At 27.0% G+C, this 18,749-nt stretch overlaps 3 protein-coding genes and 1 non-coding gene across 4 annotated transcripts; 3 read left to right on the top strand and 1 right to left on the bottom strand.

Moving 5' to 3' along the window:
• Positions 1-61: 61 nt before the first annotated feature.
• LOC127288991 (digestive cysteine proteinase 1) lies at positions 62-5,932 on the bottom strand. The gene is made up of 12 exons (XM_051316719.1): positions 5,775-5,932; positions 4,740-4,792; positions 4,076-4,228; positions 3,751-3,923; positions 2,918-3,022; positions 2,658-2,817; positions 2,317-2,509; positions 1,823-2,043; positions 1,506-1,606; positions 1,248-1,376; positions 695-884; positions 62-510 (listed from the first exon to the last, which is right to left on the bottom strand). The coding sequence occupies exons 2-12, from the start codon at positions 4,777-4,779 to the stop codon at positions 323-325; spliced, it is 1,653 nt and encodes a 550-aa protein (XP_051172676.1). The 5' UTR covers positions 4,780-4,792; positions 5,775-5,932; the 3' UTR covers positions 62-322.
• Positions 5,933-6,289: 357 nt separating this feature from the next.
• LOC127288990 (tRNA N(3)-methylcytidine methyltransferase METTL2) lies at positions 6,290-9,078 on the top strand. The gene is made up of 6 exons (XM_051316717.1): positions 6,290-6,472; positions 6,751-6,903; positions 7,992-8,276; positions 8,427-8,540; positions 8,676-8,848; positions 8,925-9,078. The coding sequence occupies exons 1-6, from the start codon at positions 6,360-6,362 to the stop codon at positions 9,065-9,067; spliced, it is 981 nt and encodes a 326-aa protein (XP_051172674.1). The 5' UTR covers positions 6,290-6,359; the 3' UTR covers positions 9,068-9,078.
• A 220-nt stretch (positions 9,079-9,298) lies between these two features.
• LOC127289131 (U12 minor spliceosomal RNA) lies at positions 9,299-9,449 on the top strand. Its single transcript, XR_007844126.1, has one exon. It is a non-coding gene; the product is annotated as a U12 minor spliceosomal RNA (small nuclear RNA).
• Positions 9,450-12,299: 2,850 nt separating this feature from the next.
• On the top strand, positions 12,300-18,690 carry LOC127288988 (uncharacterized). The gene is made up of 2 exons (XM_051316715.1): positions 12,300-12,438; positions 12,553-18,690. Exon 2 carries the CDS (start codon positions 12,695-12,697, stop codon positions 16,178-16,180), a length of 3,486 nt encoding a protein of 1,161 aa, XP_051172672.1. The 5' UTR covers positions 12,300-12,438; positions 12,553-12,694; the 3' UTR covers positions 16,181-18,690.
• The last annotated feature ends 59 nt before the right edge of the window (positions 18,691-18,749 follow it).

Raw genomic sequence — 18,749 nt, 5'->3', positions numbered from 1 at the left:
CCAGATGAAAATATCTAAATTATAAAAAATGAATTTTTGTAATAAAGGAAACATCAACTCATAAATTTAAGAAAAACTTTTTTCCTTTAATTATTATCACATTGCGCTAAACATTATAAACGCATCAATAATATTTAATTATTTTTTTTTTTTTACAAAATAAGGCATTTCAATCTTCAATGTAACATTCTTAATCTAAATTAGATTTACCAATAATATAAAATTTGTTCAACATTTTGTTCAATAATATAGAGAGCCATTAAAATGAAAATTAAAAAAAGAGATTCCTTACTAATAAAATTATCGATAAAAAAACTTTAATTTACGCAACAATTGCGTATGTTGGAGCTGTTAAAACTCCACAATTATTTTCTTTTTGAGCCATTAAAATATAACCGTCATTGCCCCAATAATTGGACCAAGAATTTTTCACAAGCCAATAATCCTTGCCATTCATTGTTCCATAACCGACTGCCAAAACTGCGTGATCCAATGAATTTTCCGTATTTCCTGCAAAAGGAAAATGTCACAAATTATTTTTCAATTGGGGCTATTCTACTTAATTAGGGGCTATTATACTCAGAGCCAGTTTTTTTTTAAAGTAGTTTTTCTGAGTATAATAGCCCCCGGTTAATGTGAAAAGAAAAAATGTTTTTAAATTGCGATTTTATTTAATAAATGTTCTTTTTCTCACCACATTGAGGATCGTAATAAACGCCATTTGAATAAAAGGAAAATGTTTTATGTGAAGCATCAATAGCCACTGAAATTGGTCCATGTTTAAACATTGCGACTTTCATTGCATTAATATTCCTTGGAGTAACGTTGATAAATCCCGTCATATGTGCAGATGAAGTAACGTTATTTGCGTGACAATATCCATCCTGAAAAAAATTATGTTTTTTAGATTTTACAAAATTTTAATATTTTAATTATTTTATTTCTTATTATAATTGTTTGTGTTTTATTTCCATAAAAAATAGAAATTTTCTTTTTCAATCGAGACTGTCTTTTAAACTTAAAGTAATTTTTTGTTTTAAAATAAAAAAACGTTTCAAGAAAAAATTTTTTACGAAAATAGTTGAGAATTTATTTTAAAATTTGGATATGACAAAATAAGATAAGTGGACAATTGAAAAAGTTTTAAAAGAATTTTAAGTTGTTACATAATTTTAAAAATTTCGAAAAATTAGAAAATATTTTTCAAAAATCTATATAAAAAAAAAATAAAAATGAGAATTTCTTACTTGGCCTAAATATCCTCCGTAATCCTCTTCAGTAGGCAATCCATGTTTTATAATCCATTGGTAAGATCGAAAATCTTCACCACCGTCACATCCATTGTTTCCGAAACCCCATGAACAATCAATGAGTGCCTGGAAAAAAAATTAAAAACTCCTCTTAAAATATTTTTTCTCTATTGAGAATATTGAAAAAAATTAATACTGCAATAAAACGATTTCTATAAATAAATGAAACAATCAGTAGATATAACAAGTAGCTACCTGCTGCGATAAACGAAGGAGTTGACCGTGTTTCATGAAATAAGCTCCTTCCACAGCTCCAGTTGTTCCAAAACTCCAACAAGAACCACATACAGATTGATCTGAAAGTTTTTGGTAAAACAATTTAATTACAAAAGGAAAACTTTAGTTTTTATAAAGAAAAATATATCGAAAGCAGTAAGAATAATTAAATAATTAATAAATTAATACTGAACCAAAATTAAAACACTTTAATAACGAAAGAAAAAATGTAACAGCACAAAGAAAAATAATGTGAAAATAAAATAAGATATTCTAAATAAAAAAAATAAAATTACCTTTCACGGGAGTAACAGCGCCTGACAATCGCCAATCAAGATTTGTAGGAACACTTTTCATTTCTTTTTCGACATCATAAAGAAACGATAAACCACCATTATAACCATTTCCCGTATATTGCTTTCCTCTCAAGGCTTTTAACTCCAAATCGGACTTGTCAGCCAAATGATTTACACCCAATTGATATCCCAAATTTGCTCGATTAACGGAATGAATGAGTCTAACAATTAAAGGTAATATTTATTTATAATAAAAAAAATAATAAATTAATTAATAAAAATATTGTTCAAATTATACAATTAAACAAGTCAAAAAGATATAAATTGTAAATTATTCCAAAATAACAAATTTTTTGGGACGCATATTTCGCATAATTATTAATTAGAATTTTTATTTGAAAGAATTTTATTACTTTTTTAAACGAATTTTCATTTTTCGAATTAGCATTTAACAAAATTTCTTTTTATACAAATTTAATAAACGCAAAACTCACCTTAAATTTTGTCGGAAATTTTCTTTGGCACGATGATGTTCCTTAATATTTTTGTACTTTCGATCATGTGTTTTTTTATATTTATCAAAAGCAATTTCCATATGATCGTCATGTGTATTTATAAATTCTTTCATTGGATTAAAAGTGTAAATATGTTTGTCACCGGGTCCAGGGAAACTTACACATGTTGTATCTGAAAAATATTTTTAAAAAATATTAAAAAAAAAAAAAAATTATCGAGATTTATTAAAATTAAAACTTGATACTAACGTTTGTCAATAACTAAAATTTTTTACTTCTACTAACGTAAAAAAACTAAATTAATTGAAAATTTTACTCACTTTCTGTTACTTTAAAAACATCTTCACTTGGTTTTTCATAAGTGTACCATTCGTATTCTAAATAATAATGATCATAATGAGAACCCAAAAGAGAATTAAATCCTTTCATTTCATATCTCACTGGAATTGGTTCCTTGCCAATTGCAGTCTTGTTTGAAGTCTACGAAACATTTTTTTTAAATTCATTACTTTTTTGTCACTCTGAATACTTATTTAATAAAAATAAAGTAATTTAAGTAATGAAAAGAGTTATTAATTACCACGTAACGAATCCACAGGATGTATTTGTTAGTTTTGTTTCCTACTTTGGTATACATACGCCATTTTTCACAGGTAAAACCGTGCAACATTTCTTCTCCAATACACTGATAAAAAAATTAATATTTCATTATTATTATTACTACTGGATTAAAATTGAATAATAGTAAATTTTAATATTTGTCTTTTAACTGTTAAAAATTTTCGTGCTCTAAATCGACTCTAAATGAAAGTTTTTGAAAAAATTTGTACGGTAAATAGTTTAAAAAAAAAAATTGTCTCTACTTGAGAATTTTATTAAAGCAGAAAAGTAGCTTTGTTGCAAAATTATACTAGCCTTAATTGTATTACTTTTTTCTATTTATAGCTTATGAATAGCCACTTGTATTTTTTTTTACTTAATTAGTACCATTGTACGAAAGGTTTCTTTTGAACCCGTTTATGTTTTCTAAATAAATAAAATCGCAGCCACAATTAATGCCAGTTAACATTTTAAATTACCGAAAGAATTTTTACTCGTTTCGATGCATCCTCATTAGATTTTTTTTTAAATATAAAACATTTCCAAAAATTTTCGTTTGTTTAAATCAGTTTCTGTATCTAAAATTTTTACGTTATTTTGTGAAAAGTCAAAACAATATTTTTGTTCCGTTGAGTGTTTACATGGATTTACTTTTTTTGGTTTCTTGATATTTGTGTTCGTTAATTCTTTTGATGTAAATAAATAAATATAAGCCAATAGAGGCTACAAGTAAAAAAATCTTTTCTCTATTATAAATGGCTGAAAAAATTAAGAAATTTTTTTTTGCACTTCATATATATTATTTTAAATTACCTCCATTCCTGTAGTGTCGGGAACAATTGTTTGTGGCTGAATTTTCATATCACTAGTGCCATTAACTTGAAGACACACCTCATTATTAGTGACTGATTCCGTTGTAACTGGAGCAACTTTTATACTCGATCCATAATTTCCTTCATTGCTCAATTGAAAAGTCTTGACCATACCTTCCAAAAAGAGTTTTTATATTTTCTCTATTATAATTTTTTTTTACTGATTCTTAAGAAGAAGTAAATATTTTTAAAAAATAATTTTTTGTCAAAAACTTTTTTAATTTGTCTAGAAAATGCAATCGTTCAAAAAATTTATCCATTTTTACCTCCATAATAATCGATTCGGCTAGATCCGGTGTTGCCATCGTACCAAGCATAAAATGGTTCTTTGATTTCGGAATAAGGAATGTAAAGAGTTCCTTTTGTTGAATAAGTTGGGCTGAATGTTGGTGCTTTTACATTTGTAGCATGCGAGATGCCTAAAGAAAAATTAGTTTTAATTATTTCTATTATTTCGGGGGTTAAATTAAATTAATTAAAATAAAAAGTCGAAGAAAATAAAAGAAAAGTAGAAAATTTTAGGAATTCCAAAAAAGAAGAATTTAAAGGGAAATATTAAAAGTAGAATAAAAAATAGAATTTTAAAAAATAAAAATGAAAAATTAAGGAAATACAATGTCGAAGAAAAGAAAAATTGAGAATATTAAAAATTTTCAATATAAAATGTGAATTTAGGAAAAAATTAAATTTCTAAAAATAAATAAAATTTAGTAATTTGCTAAATGGAAATTCGATTAATAAAAATTGTATATTGAATGAAAATTCTGCTAAATGAATTAATTAAATATGAAAAATAAATGTTAAATAGAAATATGAAAAAAATCATCATTAATTAAGAACAGTAACAATTAACTAATAATAAAAAAATTAAATTAATTTACAATATTTATTTGAAAGGAAATTATAAAAAAAAAATAAAGAAAAATTTACCACAAAAGAGAAAAGCGAGTTGAATAAGCAGCGCGAACATCTCAAACGCTGGACTGAAATGAGAAAAAGCATAATTGTAATAGTATACTTATACGTGCGTATCATCATTTTTTTATTTTTTTTAAATATAAACACAAAGCTTGATATCACGTTCGAGCTATTAATATTTGGTTTATCTCTTTGTTCTCACATGAAAGAGAATTTAAATTATTATATCTAATAATCCACACATGTTTTGACTAATCAAACTTTATGTTTCAATTAAAACATAAAATCATTTAATGGAAAACACCCCCAATTTTGACTCACTTAAATTTAAAATATTTTTTTTCGAAAAAAAAATTAAAATTCATGCCAGAGATTAATCAATTAAAAAAAGCGTGGAAAAAAATTGTTGATTTAAAAATAATCAAAATTGTGAAAGTAGATTTAAAATATTAATCTTTTAATTAAAAATTTTATTTTTTTTGTCCATCCCGTATGTTTTTAGGACCCAAATGATGTAAGAAAAAAAATATAACTTCCTGCGATTATTTAAATTTAAAGAACACAAAATAAAGGTGGTGACTCCCGTTAACAAAAAGACTTAATTGATGCAACATATAATTAATAATAAATTGTTTATGATTTATAACCTTTTTTAAAATTCCATATTCTGCCGGAAATAATTTTCGAAATAGAAAGAAAATTAAAGAATTTTAAAAATCTTTCATTTTTCTTAAAATAAAATATAAATGATAATAGGATTAGATTTATTTTCTCCATTGCGTGTACTTTTACAAAGTTTTACAATTTTTCTTTCCGGCAAGCTTAAAAAATAAAATAATTGTGATATTTACATTAACATAAATAATGAAAATTGAATATAAATTATAATAAAGAACATAATAAAAATTTTCTTTAACAAAGAAAATACAAAATTAAATATAAAATTACTAATATTAATAGTGTATACGATTCATTTTTTCTAATTGCGTTCAAAAATAAATAAATAAAAACAAGATAAATATAAATATAAACAAAGAAAACGCTTACAATGATAAATTCTGCTTCTTTGTGAACAGCTGAGATGTGTTAAGTCATCGACAGCCAAACTCAATACTACCAATAGGAGAAAAATTCTTGAAAACAAACTGTAGCATCTGCCAGCTCAACGTACTACTGGAGTAAAAGAGAGAGAAAATTCAAATTTGAATTTTTTCTCGCAGGCAGCAGCAACCGCCAGAGATGCCAACGATTTTTTTTTATTAGAAAGCCTTAGGGCGCACTCACACCTTTTGGCTGCCTGCAGATTACCATGGCAACGCATGAGAGTGAGTGCGACAGAAAATTTAAAAATTTGAATATTCAAATTTTCTGTCTCACTCACACTCGTGCGTTGCCATGGTAACCTGCAGGCAGGCAGGCAGCCAAAAAAGGTGTGAGTGCGCCATTATAATTAGAAAAACAATTCAGAGTTATAATTTTTTAATTTTTAATATTTTTTATAGTTAAGGAGTTTAAATAAGCGCGGTTTTTACTACCAATCACAAGTTAATTGAGGCGCATGCGCAGTTGCGTTTGGTGACAGTCGTTGGCTACACGCGGTGTATATAAGAAATAAGAAAACAGTAAGAAAAAATGACAAATTTAGTGAAAAGTGACAATCAGTATGAAAAATTAGATGATAAAAGACCTCAGTTTGGAAATAGAATTCTTTCTAATGAAGATAATGTCTTTGAACATAATGCCTGGTAAATATTTTCATCCCTTTTCATTTCTAACCTATAAAAAAATGTCAATATTATTTATTTTAAATATGCAAAAATCCTAAAAATTTGATGGTAAATATTTTTATAAGCCTTATAAAATTCTTAATTATTAGTTAACCGATTATTTATATTAAATAATTTGTTTTCAGTGTACTAATAATTTTAGTATAGCAAATTAAAAAGTATATATGAATATTTTTTTTATATTGATAAAATTAATGCATTTTCATTTAATCTGAAAAATAGACCTAATTTTCAAGGGACAATGTAACTTGGGATGAGGAACAAGAGGAAACTGCTCGACAAAAAGTCGCTGAAAATTCATCTATTCTCGCATCCTCTGAATTGACATTAAAATATGAAACCGAAGCTGGCAATTATTGGGATAAATTTTACGAAATACATCAAAATAGGTAATTAAATATACCTGCTTATAATTTATAGTTTCTCAGCTTTTAACATTCTATTTTCTCTTTCATATATTTAGGGATCATCTCTGCAATTTTAATCAGCTTTCCATTTTCTTGATTGAGATTGGAGATCCAATTAACCATACCAAAATATTAATTAAAAATAATATTATTTTTAATTTATCACTCGACAGTATTAAATAATAAAAATGATGAGAGTCAAGATTATAAAATGAATTAAAAAACTATTCTTTACGTTTCAACGACGCAGTCGTCCTCTTCAGAAACTGAAATTTTATTACAAATATAAGATACAAAATTTTAAAAAAATAATAATAAATATGTAAATTAAAAAATTAATGAAACATTTAAAAATTCTTAATAATTAAATGTCTATATCGAGACAATTGCGAATAGACACTGATCAGTTTGGAAAATATTACAGAAAATGACACGCTTGAAAATAGGGTCATTGAATTTATTTCAATAAGTGTAAATAGATAGAAGAAGGAACGTCAGGGCGCGATCAAACAAAGATAAACGTTACGAAGATTTTCTATCATTAAGGAAATGAAGATAACAATTACTAAAATTTGGAGTGGCATCTTTCTTATTTATTGCATTATTTTTCAGATTAATATGAATCATTTCAAATATTATTATTAATTAATTAAAAATATTTATTATTTTTTCACTTAACATTAACAAATTAATGATACTTTTTTTTTAATCAAATTATAACTTATTTATTTTTTACTCAGCAACAATATTCATGATTTTTTTCAGGCCGATTGAAGGCTGATAACAGGTTTAAAAATTTTAAATAAAATTTTATTTCTTAAACAAGTAATTTAAAGTTTTAAATTAAATTTTTCCTTAAAAAGTAGTTTTTGCGTAAAATACGTTGAGACAACTTTTTTGTACAGTAAAAAAATTTAAAAAAAAATATTTTTAATTAATATTTGGTATGGTTAATTAGATCCCCAATCTCTATTAAAAAAAGGAAAAATGATTAAAAATCGCAGAGGTGATCCCTAAATCTTATATGAATTTTTAAGAAAATTAAAAGTAACATTAAAAAAAAATTGTAGATTTTTTAAAGATAGACACTGGCTCTTTACTGAATTTGCTGAACTTTCACCTGGAACGGAAAATAGTGACAAGAGAATCGAAAGAATTTTACCTGACAATTCGATAAGTCAAAATGAATTAATCGGTGATGGAAAAATAATTTTTGAAATAGGTTGCGGTGTTGGAAACACAGTTTTTCCTCTACTTTTGTATAACAAGGATCCAAATTTATTTATCTATTGCTGTGATTTTTCCAGCAATGCTATTGAAATTTTGCAACAGAATTCGGAATTCGATCCTTCAAGGTATTAAGTAATGTAAAAATTAATTAATTTAAAATTAATATATTTCATAAATTTTTATTATTTACATTAAATTCTTTTTTATTTAGCCAATATTTATTGAGTAATATTAGTTGTTTTATTAATGAAAAAAAATTTAATTTTCTATATTAGATGTAAAGCTTTTGTCCTTGATGCTACTCAAGAAAATTGGTCGCCTCCATTTCCAGAGGAAAGTTTGGATATTGTTATTTTAATATTTGTACTTTCTGCAATACATCCAGATAAGTAAGTTATATATTCAGAAAATTTTAATTTTTTAACTCAACTACTGCTTTATAATTATATCTAGATTGTTATTATTTTCACAATATAAATATTAAGAAATTAATTTATGCTAGATAATAAATTTCGTTGCCATAGAATACAGCATGTAATAAAACAAATTCATCGATACTTAAAACCTGGAGGATTGGTTTTATTCCGAGATTATGGACGATATGATATGGCGCAATTGAGATTTAAAAAAGGTCGCTGTCTTTCAGAAAACTTTTATGCAAGAGGTGATGGTACTCGGGTTTATTTTTTTACCCAAGGTAAATTTAAAAAAAAAAAATAATTTCCACTGTATTTTTTTTATATTTATTTCAAATTTTTTTTTTTACTTCCCAGAGGAAATAAGAGAATTGTTTACTGGCTGTGGATTCGAGGAGAAGCAGAATCTGATCGATAGAAGATTACAGGTAAATCGTGGAAAACAGCTAACAATGTATCGAATATGGATTCAATGTAAATTTCAAAAAAAAATTAAATAATTTTTAATTAATTTTAGTTCTTTTAATGGTATTTAATTTTGGGACCAATATTTTACTTTAATTATTATTATTTATTGTTAAATTATGATATATCGCGAAAATTATTTGAATTTCCCGCGAATTAAATTTGTAAAGTTAGTACAAAAAGTGCTTGTAGATGGCTGATTATTTCTCTCACAAGAGAAATGATTCGCGGAGAATATAAGAGAGCGAAAGAGGAATGAATACCTCGTGCCTTAAACTAATGAGTAAGGAAAATATAAAGCTTTGGTGACGCTTAGCTATGCTATAAATTAAGCGAACTTATTTTTGAAGAGGAACAGGTCGTCCCATAATTGCTTGAACTACTTTTTCAAGTGATCGGGTGAAGCGATCTTACCTCGCTAATTATTATAAAAAAAATAAATCATTTAATAAATCCTAATTATTTTAATATAACTTGTCTTAAAATATTTTAATTTAATTTTGACTCATATGTCTCCCAAAAAATCGTCTTCATTAATTTTTTCTGTTAATATTAAAAATTTATTTAAGGCACTTTAAATCTGAATCAGTCAAATTGACTAAATAATTGCAACATCAAAAATTTCAATATTCAATAAAAATCTGCTAATCCTTTTTTTTAATATTATTTAAAATAAAATTTTTTATGTAAAAATATAATTTTCTGAAAGCATATTACAAAGGATTTTGATTTATTTGAAAATAAGTGTAAGTAAATTTTTCAGTGTCAGTGTCGCTATTGGAAATTTGTTAACTTAATATAATAGAAGATGTTTAGGTTTGAAATTAGCAGTGATACAATTTTTAAGTTGAAAACAATTGATTTCAATGACATTTAAAATTACATACACTGAAAAACTTTTGGGGCAGCTGCTCTCCCAATCGAAAAATTTCTATATTCAGTTAACTTCATACTCAATATTTATCATGAGTTTTTATATGAGTGAAGTTAACTGAATATAGAAATTTTTCGATTGGGAGAGCAGCTGCCCCAAAAGTTTTTCAGTGTAATAATCGTGAATATCTTTCGTTCATTCTGTCCACACCTGAAGTTAGTATTTGTTATAGGTCTTTTGTTTTTTTTAAATGTGTTGTTTGACATTATTTTGTGTTGGTTAAAATTTTTCAATGTTTTGACATTGTCATTTGTGCGGTCGTATTTTAATTATTAAAAATTATAAAATTGTTAGAATCGTGCAAAAAAATTGTGAGGATTGTGAGAAAAATTGATTCGATTGCTGTTAGAGTAAGCTGCATAAGTTGATAATTTTATCAAATTTCAAAAATTTATTTAATTACATCACAATAATTTAATTAATTTTAAAAATAATAAAAAAAATTTTATATTATTTATTTATTTATATTATATTTATTATTTATATTATATATTACAAATTAAATTTTTTTTTTATTTTCACAAAATATTTATTTATTTTTGTTATTATAATTAAAAAAATTTATATTATATATATATTTATATTATATATACATATAAATTTTTAATTTTAAATATTAACTTAATATAAAATTTTTTAAAATAATTTTTATTTAAAATAAAATTTAAATTATTATATTTTATATATATTTTTATATGTTACATTAATTAATTAATTAGGAATATTGAATAATATATATTAAATATTAAATTTAAATAATTTATAAATTATTTATTTATTAATTTAAATTTATTAATAATAATAATTATTATTTATTATTATATAATAATAAAAAATAAAAAATTTCATTTAATAACAAATATTTTTATTATTTTTTGGTTATAATTTTTTTTTGCAAAATATTTTTTTTTATTATAGGCAATTAAAAATTTATATATTTCATATAATAGATTAATAATAATAATTATTATTTATTATTATATAATAAAAAAGAAAAAATTTTATTTAATGATAAATATTTTGAAGATAAGAAATTTTTACAAGACCTTTACCGATATATGTTATATTAAAAATTATCAATTTAAATTTTAAATCGAAAATTTTCTTGAATAATTTCTGAAAAATTATCGACAGATAATCAAAAAAAAATCAAGAAATATTTTTTTCTATTTGATAAAAATTAAGGAATTATTATTAACAATGTAATAATATTATAATAAATTAAAAATATTATTGATAATATTAATTTTAATTTCTTTATAATAAACAATTAAATCCCTAATTTCGCGCGCGTTTAATTTTGCTAGTTAGGTATAATATTATAGATTCCTAATGAAAAATTTACAGAACAACAATAAATAGCAAAAAATTATTAAAAAATTGGTAAAACGTATTTAAAAAAAAGGAAAAAAAATTTTGGATTTAAAACAAAATTGTTTTGAGTAACTTTTCAAAAAAAGAGTAATTTCATAGATATATATCCAAAAATTCGAAAAAAAAGTTAAAATTCCAAAATAACTTTTTTTAGGGTTAAAATTGCAGAAATATGTTGAATCGGTAAAATATGTAAGATATATTATAATACGTTGAATTATATTATACTTATTATTAAATAACAATATAATTAGGAAAAAGTCGACTATTTTATTCACTTAGGGGCTATTATACTTATTGCCAATTTTTAATCAATAAAATAATTGCAAGGGTTTTAAACCTCTCCTCCTCAAATAAGCATATTGTAATGGAAAAAATAAAAATTTTGTATGTCGCGTAAGCAACTGAGGAACCCGCCCCCCTCCCCTTCAGGTGTTTAAGTAATACTTGAATAACCCCATTATGTTAATTATTTAAGAAAAAAAATTGATAAATTTCATTGGTCTACAATAAAATCAGAAAATAGTTAATAGTATCAATTTAATCATTATTATTATAAATTAAAATAATGTAAATTATTATCTCACTCGCAATTTTTCTCACCGTGCTTTGGATGCTTGATATGGTAATCAGCGACACAAAAAAAACCTGTCACAATAAATTTATGAATAAAAATTTATACTAGAAAGTAAAATTTTTTTTAGAAAAAAAATTAATTTTTATCTAGATAAACAATAAATCAAAACTTTATAAGTTTCATTGATTCTCTAAAGATTTTATTAATCAACAGAATAACAATGACAATGTTAATTTAAACACTGGTATGAATGTTGCTCTATTTACATAATAAAAAATTTTATCCGATAAGAATAATTTTAACATCTGTCTAAATTAGTTCATATAAGTAATGAGTATAAAACTACCAACGTAACAAAGTTATTTTAGAACTATATAAGTTCCCAAATTTTCGTCTTCTCTATACTAGGATATATAAAAATCAATAAAACAATTTTTGATTATTTAATGTTTCAATTTACCAATATTTAAGGAAATATCAAACTTTTGTCAATAAAGGCATATAGTTTATAAGTAATGCAGGTAAATAATTTTTCTATATTTAAAAAAAACTATACATTAGTTTTTTCTTAACGAACCTACTTCTTTTTGTTTAAATACTATTTAATAAATGTGAATATTGTTATATAATTTCAGATTAGTCAGTTTAAAATCAGTTTGTAAAGAACGCTTTTTACAAAAGTTACTAAAATATTTTTAAAAATTAAACAAGGATTATCAGTGGCTTATCTAGAGGAATTTGAACTAACTTCAGTACAACTTTCAAAAATTGCTGATCATGATGAATGAAACCAGTCTTTTTATGTATTCGACACAAACTTTTCAATTTTTGTCAATACTAAGTTACACTGACAAACTGAGCAATATATTTTACAATCAAGATTTATTAGAATCAAACAATCAATTTCAACACTATGCAATCATCAATGCGTACTTTGAACATCTCAACAGAACGAACAACGAGGAAGAAGCGAAAAGGCGTCTCGTTCAAAATCTACTCCAAGGATCTGACCTTTACGGAGGGCATGAAAATGAAACACTCGACATGGAATATGTCGACGCAACGTTTCAGTATATTATAAGTAACATTGTATTTGCGGACTATGGAAATGTCTATGGATACTTGGCAAAAATCGTCAACTTGGCAAATAACTTGACACTTTCGTTCCTCAAACAAAATATCCTCGAGGATCTAATGAGACTCGAGTTTTTGACTCCAGAGGGAACGATTTCAAAACTCAGTCTTCTGTCATCTGTTAGAATCAGAGACGACTTTCTTTTGTCTCTGTTCCCTCAACCAGAAAAGGACATGAACATAACTGACATTGACTACATTTATGCTCAAGCTGGTTTAATATTTGCTCACTCGGGGAAAATTAACACAACTAACGTGACTTTCAATGATTTCATCGTAATATCGCAGACTTTGGAATTGGCAGTCTTAGAGAACACGACAAATCAATCTGCATTGACAGTTTTTACTCTTCCAGCTCTTCTCTTCAATGCAAGTAACGAAGCAAAAAAATTCAATCAACAATATGTGGCTGACTGTGTTCAGAATGAAACTTTCTTGGCAGAAACGCTAAACAGTTTATTCTCATACTTAAATGAAACCTTCCTGACAATTAATCGAGAGGCATACGAGAGCAGTCCATTTTATCAATTCAATATTACCATGTCGCACTTCAAAAGTCGTACTGACCTGGCAGAACATTTTTTACGTCAACAATGTAATTTGGAAAATGAAACTGAATCAGCTATTGACAAATACAAGTTATTCGCATCGAGCAGTAAGTGCCCGAATAATGAAAGTATATTATTGCCCAACGTGGATCAAGTTTACCAAAGTCAGGTTGATGTGCTTCAAGAAAAATATCACTCTCTTATGGAGATATTACTGCAGCAAGTGTTTTCTTATGCCGGATTAGTGGACTTGATTAATTCAACAAAAACCGCTGTTTACGAAAGTCAGACAGTTCCAATTCCGACTTCTTGTTTTCCATATCCTTGTCCACCGTACCAACCACGTCTTAATCCAAATATTTATTTATTTGCCTTGAGAACAGCGGATGGTAATTTTTATTATGCATTGGACAAAAGTGGGAGTAATTTAAATTTGCTGTACTACAACAGCGATCCAGAGGAATTTTTAAACAAAATCGGCTTACCACCGAAAGCAGAACTTGAGATATCCGCAATTCCAACAATTTTAAAACACTCCTTTGAAACTTACGAAACGTTTATTGATCGCTTAGCACGTTTGAAAGCCAAAGAATTTGCAAATCAATTGTACTCCACAGGATATGAGAAAACGTTCAAAGAGAAGATAGTGGACGTGTTAGTAGCTTTTGTTCCCTTTTACAATTGCATTAAATTCGCGAAAGCAGGTGATAACGTGGGTGCTTCGTTTTCATGCATTAGTGATGTCATCAGTTGGATTCCTTTCGGAGGTCAATTACTGCAGCTTAGCAGTAAACTTGGAACTATGACTTTTAATCACCTACTCCTTGCCACTGGAGTCTCTGTTAAAACTTTCACTACAAGACAAGCTATTCGCATTTCGATGGAAGTTGGACTTTACGAGGCTTCGTCAGGATTAGCGGAAATGGTGAAGAACGTGATTTTTACTAAAGAGATGTTCAAGAATCTGTTTGTGGGTTTAGTTCGCACAGTAGATCCTGGTTTTGAATTGGTTGGCAGACTGCACTGGAAAGGAGGATTATTGCTGGGAAAACTGTTCAAAAAGACTTGGACAGTGGCTGCAAAGAAGTATCCACTCATAAAAGTGAATTTCCCCAAGGAAATCTCGCAGCAGTTGTCCAAAGCGAGTCTCCAGTCGGCAGATGATTCTGGAATGATTCCCGTTTTACTAGGACAGAGGGACGGTTACGACGTCTTTAGATACACATACCCCGGTGGAGAAAAGACATTTGGACCAAAATTTCTTCGTTTACCGAATACAAATGCAGAATTAAGACAGGTCATGGGCTTTAATGCAGAGACTCCCGTAGTTGTGTCAAGAATTAACAAATATAATGTGTATTACAAAAAGATTGATTTGAAAACACAAAATACTTACGGTTTGGAATTGGAATTGAACGGAGACGGTTTGCTTCAACCTGTCAGAGCTCCATTTCGTGAGCACATTGCAACAATTGTGAGAGAAGGATTGAGCGGGAGAGGGGCATTGAAATTACAAAGAGAAACTGCTATTAGAGAAGCTACTTTAATGATATTGAAATCAAATACTTTTCTGAGTCGTTCTAGTATTATTTCTTATTTACGTCACTACATTTTAGCATTTGAACGTCCGTTAGATATGCAGGAGGATCTTAGTAAAATTATAATTGATCCAGTTTTAATCAATCAAATCGAAGAAGTAAATCCTAGTTCAATAAAGCAACTGTTGGGAAAAGGTCCATTGATTGTGGATCCATCGTTAAACAATTATTTAGTGGTTCCTACTTACAGGGATTTCGCGCTAGATTGGGTCAGAACTCAAAACATACATGATACATATGAGAAATTTCATGTGTTACACTCAAATGAATTAGAGCGGTTGAGGACCGTTGATGTTTTTGATTCCATAAATGTATTCGACTTAGCATCGGCTAAAAAACTAATTTCGTTTAATTATGGTGACAATTTTCAAGAATTGCTAACAATAGATTTAGCGAGTGTTCTTAGTAATTATGATTCTTATAACGCTCGATTCTGTGTTGATTTTCCTGATTATTTTGGCATATTGGTTTATATACAAAATGCCTTTAAAAGATCAATATCGAATGACGTTAAAAGACATATGTCCAGGGCACTGTTTAGATTAGCAGTGAGACAAACTGACGAGGAGATAATAGATTTTCCCAAAAAAATTTTTTTTTTTGAACGAAAGTCTATAAAACAAATTAACGAAAATATGTTTGATTCTTTCTTTCGCAATGGCAAATCTTTCACAATAGGCAATTTTCAACGAGTATCAACGCAAGAAAAGTTTGTTGATAGAGCGATTTACAATCTTTTTTGGAATAATAATATAATACCTGTAAAATACGAGATACATCTGGATGAACAATTTTTGGCAGTAAATTTGGCTCGTTTGATTTCTCTTGATGAAGAAAAGTTCGTTATTTTTCCTTTTACAGAATTTCATTTAGATGAAGTAATTGAAAAAGTTGATAGTATTCATGTGAAAATGCACAATTTGCCTATTTCGAAAGAATTATGGTTAGTACGATTAATGAAACATCGTGGGAGAAATTTTTAATTTATTTAGTTTTTGTAGTTTTTGTATATATGTTATTTCCTTATTATCGTTATCCTACAATTAATTATTTGCTTATTTTACTTAAGGGGTTACATGGGTTTACTCGGCAAAAAAAAGGACTATTTTCAACAATTTTTTTTATATGAGTGCGATTCCAAGTGAGATTTTGACTTTTTCGGAGTAGGTTAACCGATTGCAATGAAACTTTGGAATTTTGTTATATATAGTAAGACTAATCTTTAACGTAAATTTCAGCCTAAAATATTTGTTAGTTTACGAGATTTGCAATAATAACAAAAAATTTAAAACTGCTATATCTTCCGTTCTAATAAACGGATTGAGGTCTACTTTTTTTTAAAATGTCAAGGAAAATGAGAGGAATAAATCTCTTTCAGAACATTTTTTTATAATTTTACAACTAAAAAAATTATTAAATAATAATTGAATAACTTTCGCGCGACTAACTAAAATTCAATCACTTAAACGCTAAAATGATCTTACCTGTGTTTTCTTTAATGTTCCAAAGGATTTTTATTGTAAATGTAAGTTTAACTTAAGAAATTTTATTAATTTATTAGTATAAACAATTGAGATTTCTGCTAGTTGACGTGCAGACGACATTGCGCACGCAGCATTCTCACATAGCCAACTGACGTGATTCGTGGACTAAATTGGCTATGTGAGAATGCTGCGTGCGCAATGTCGTCTGCACGTCAACTAGCAGAAATCTCAATTGTTTATACTAATAAATTAATAAAATTTCTTAAGTTAAACTTACATTTACAATAAAAATCCTTTGGAACATTAAAGAAAACACAGGTAAGATCATTTTAGCGTTTAAGTGATTGAATTTTAGTTAGTCGCGCGAAAGTTATTCAATTATTATTTAATAATTTTTTTAGTTGTAAAATTATAAAAAAATGTTCTGAAAGAGATTTATTCCTCTCATTTTCCTTGACATTTTAAAAAAAAGTAGACCTCAATCCGTTTATTAGAACGGAAGATATAGCAGTTTTAAATTTTTTGTTATTATTGCAAATCTCGTAAACTAACAAATATTTTAGGCTGAAATTTACGTTAAAGATTAGTCTTACTATATATAACAAAATTCCAAAGTTTCATTGCAATCGGTTAACCTACTCCGAAAAAGTCAAAATCTCACTTGGAATCGCACATGAAGAAATAAATATTTTATTCGTAACTTTTTAGTTCTTTAAACATACATATTTAAATAAGAATTTTATAAATTTTTAAAGAAAAATATGCAGAAGTCAGCCATTGAGACGTCATTTCCGGTGACCCCTCGGAAAATAAGTGCGTCCGCGTTGACAGCACAATTCCTAACAGAATCATCTGAAATTAAAAAATTGAAGATTTTCTTTTAGTACAGACCTAAAACTAAAAATTGGACGAAGGGGAAAAAAAAAGTTAAAATTGGATTTTTGGCGCACCTTTTTACAAAAGAATGCAAATTTTGATCAAATTTTCTCAACATTTTTTTTTTAATAGTTGTAATTGAAGAAAAAAAAATCCTTCGTCCAAGTTCTCGAGAATTGTATCTCGAAGGCCTGTGCAAAATTTCATGAAGATCGGTTGAGTAGTTTCCGAGATATTTTGACAACCGACTTTAAAAACACAGTTTCGAGAAAAACGTATTTTAAGTTTTGAGTACACGGGAAAAAGAGAAACGTTGGATTAATACCGTTTTCCGATTGGTTCAACGTCAGTGGGCCCTGTCACGATTTCGGCATTGATTCAACAGACTTTTACTGTTGAACCTACTGTCCATCTATTGTTACAAGTAAGTTGATCCAACAGACACTGCCTACAGCGCTCCTTGCCGTTGAACCAATCGGAAAACGGTATTAATCCAACGTTTTTCTTTTTCCCGTGTACCAATAAAAGTGAAAAAAAAAGATTTTTTTAACTTACATTGAATCGTCGATTCCTGTGCCATAAAGTTAACTGCCTGCAGCAGCTGCAATGTCCAGGGCATCCTTCTGTTCCTGTCTTTGGCGAATTCTGGCTTGTCGAGTCTCTGTCGCAGATTTTTTTCGGCTGCGCACACACGGTTTTCGTCTGTGGTTTGGGCATATTCGTGGGAATTTCGGCCAAATTTTTATTCGGATCGATTTAAAAATTTCGGACAATATTTTTGAGATGTTGTATAAATTAATAAAACAATTAAAAAAATTGATTTTTTTGAAGCTGCCAAACCCATGTAACCCCTTAATAAAATGAATTTTAGTTGAATAAAGCGAAATAGAAAAAAAGATGATCTTACCTTTTAAAATTTTAATTTCTGATTAATTCTTTTATTGTCCTACAACCATTTCTCCTAATACACAAAATGGATATTTCTTTGAATTAAATTCCCTATTTTCGTATTTTCCCTAAAAGTCCCCTTTTTGCTATTTGGCCCTAAAAGTACCCTATTTTTAAATTTTCAGTCCTCTATTTCCTCTAAAATATTTTTTAGGATCACTATGAAGCTTGAAAATCATTAATTTCGAAATTAAAATTAAAGTTATTTGAAATTATTTGACTATATAATAAATGAATCCGTAAA

The sequence above is a fragment of the Leptopilina boulardi genome, unplaced genomic scaffold (assembly GCF_019393585.1).
Source record: "Leptopilina boulardi isolate dan_hultmark-lab unplaced genomic scaffold, ZJU_Lbou_2.1 LbouV2_399, whole genome shotgun sequence".
NCBI lineage: Eukaryota > Metazoa > Arthropoda > Insecta > Hymenoptera > Figitidae > Leptopilina > Leptopilina boulardi.
This window is presented reverse-complemented; position numbering and strand designations above follow the sequence as displayed.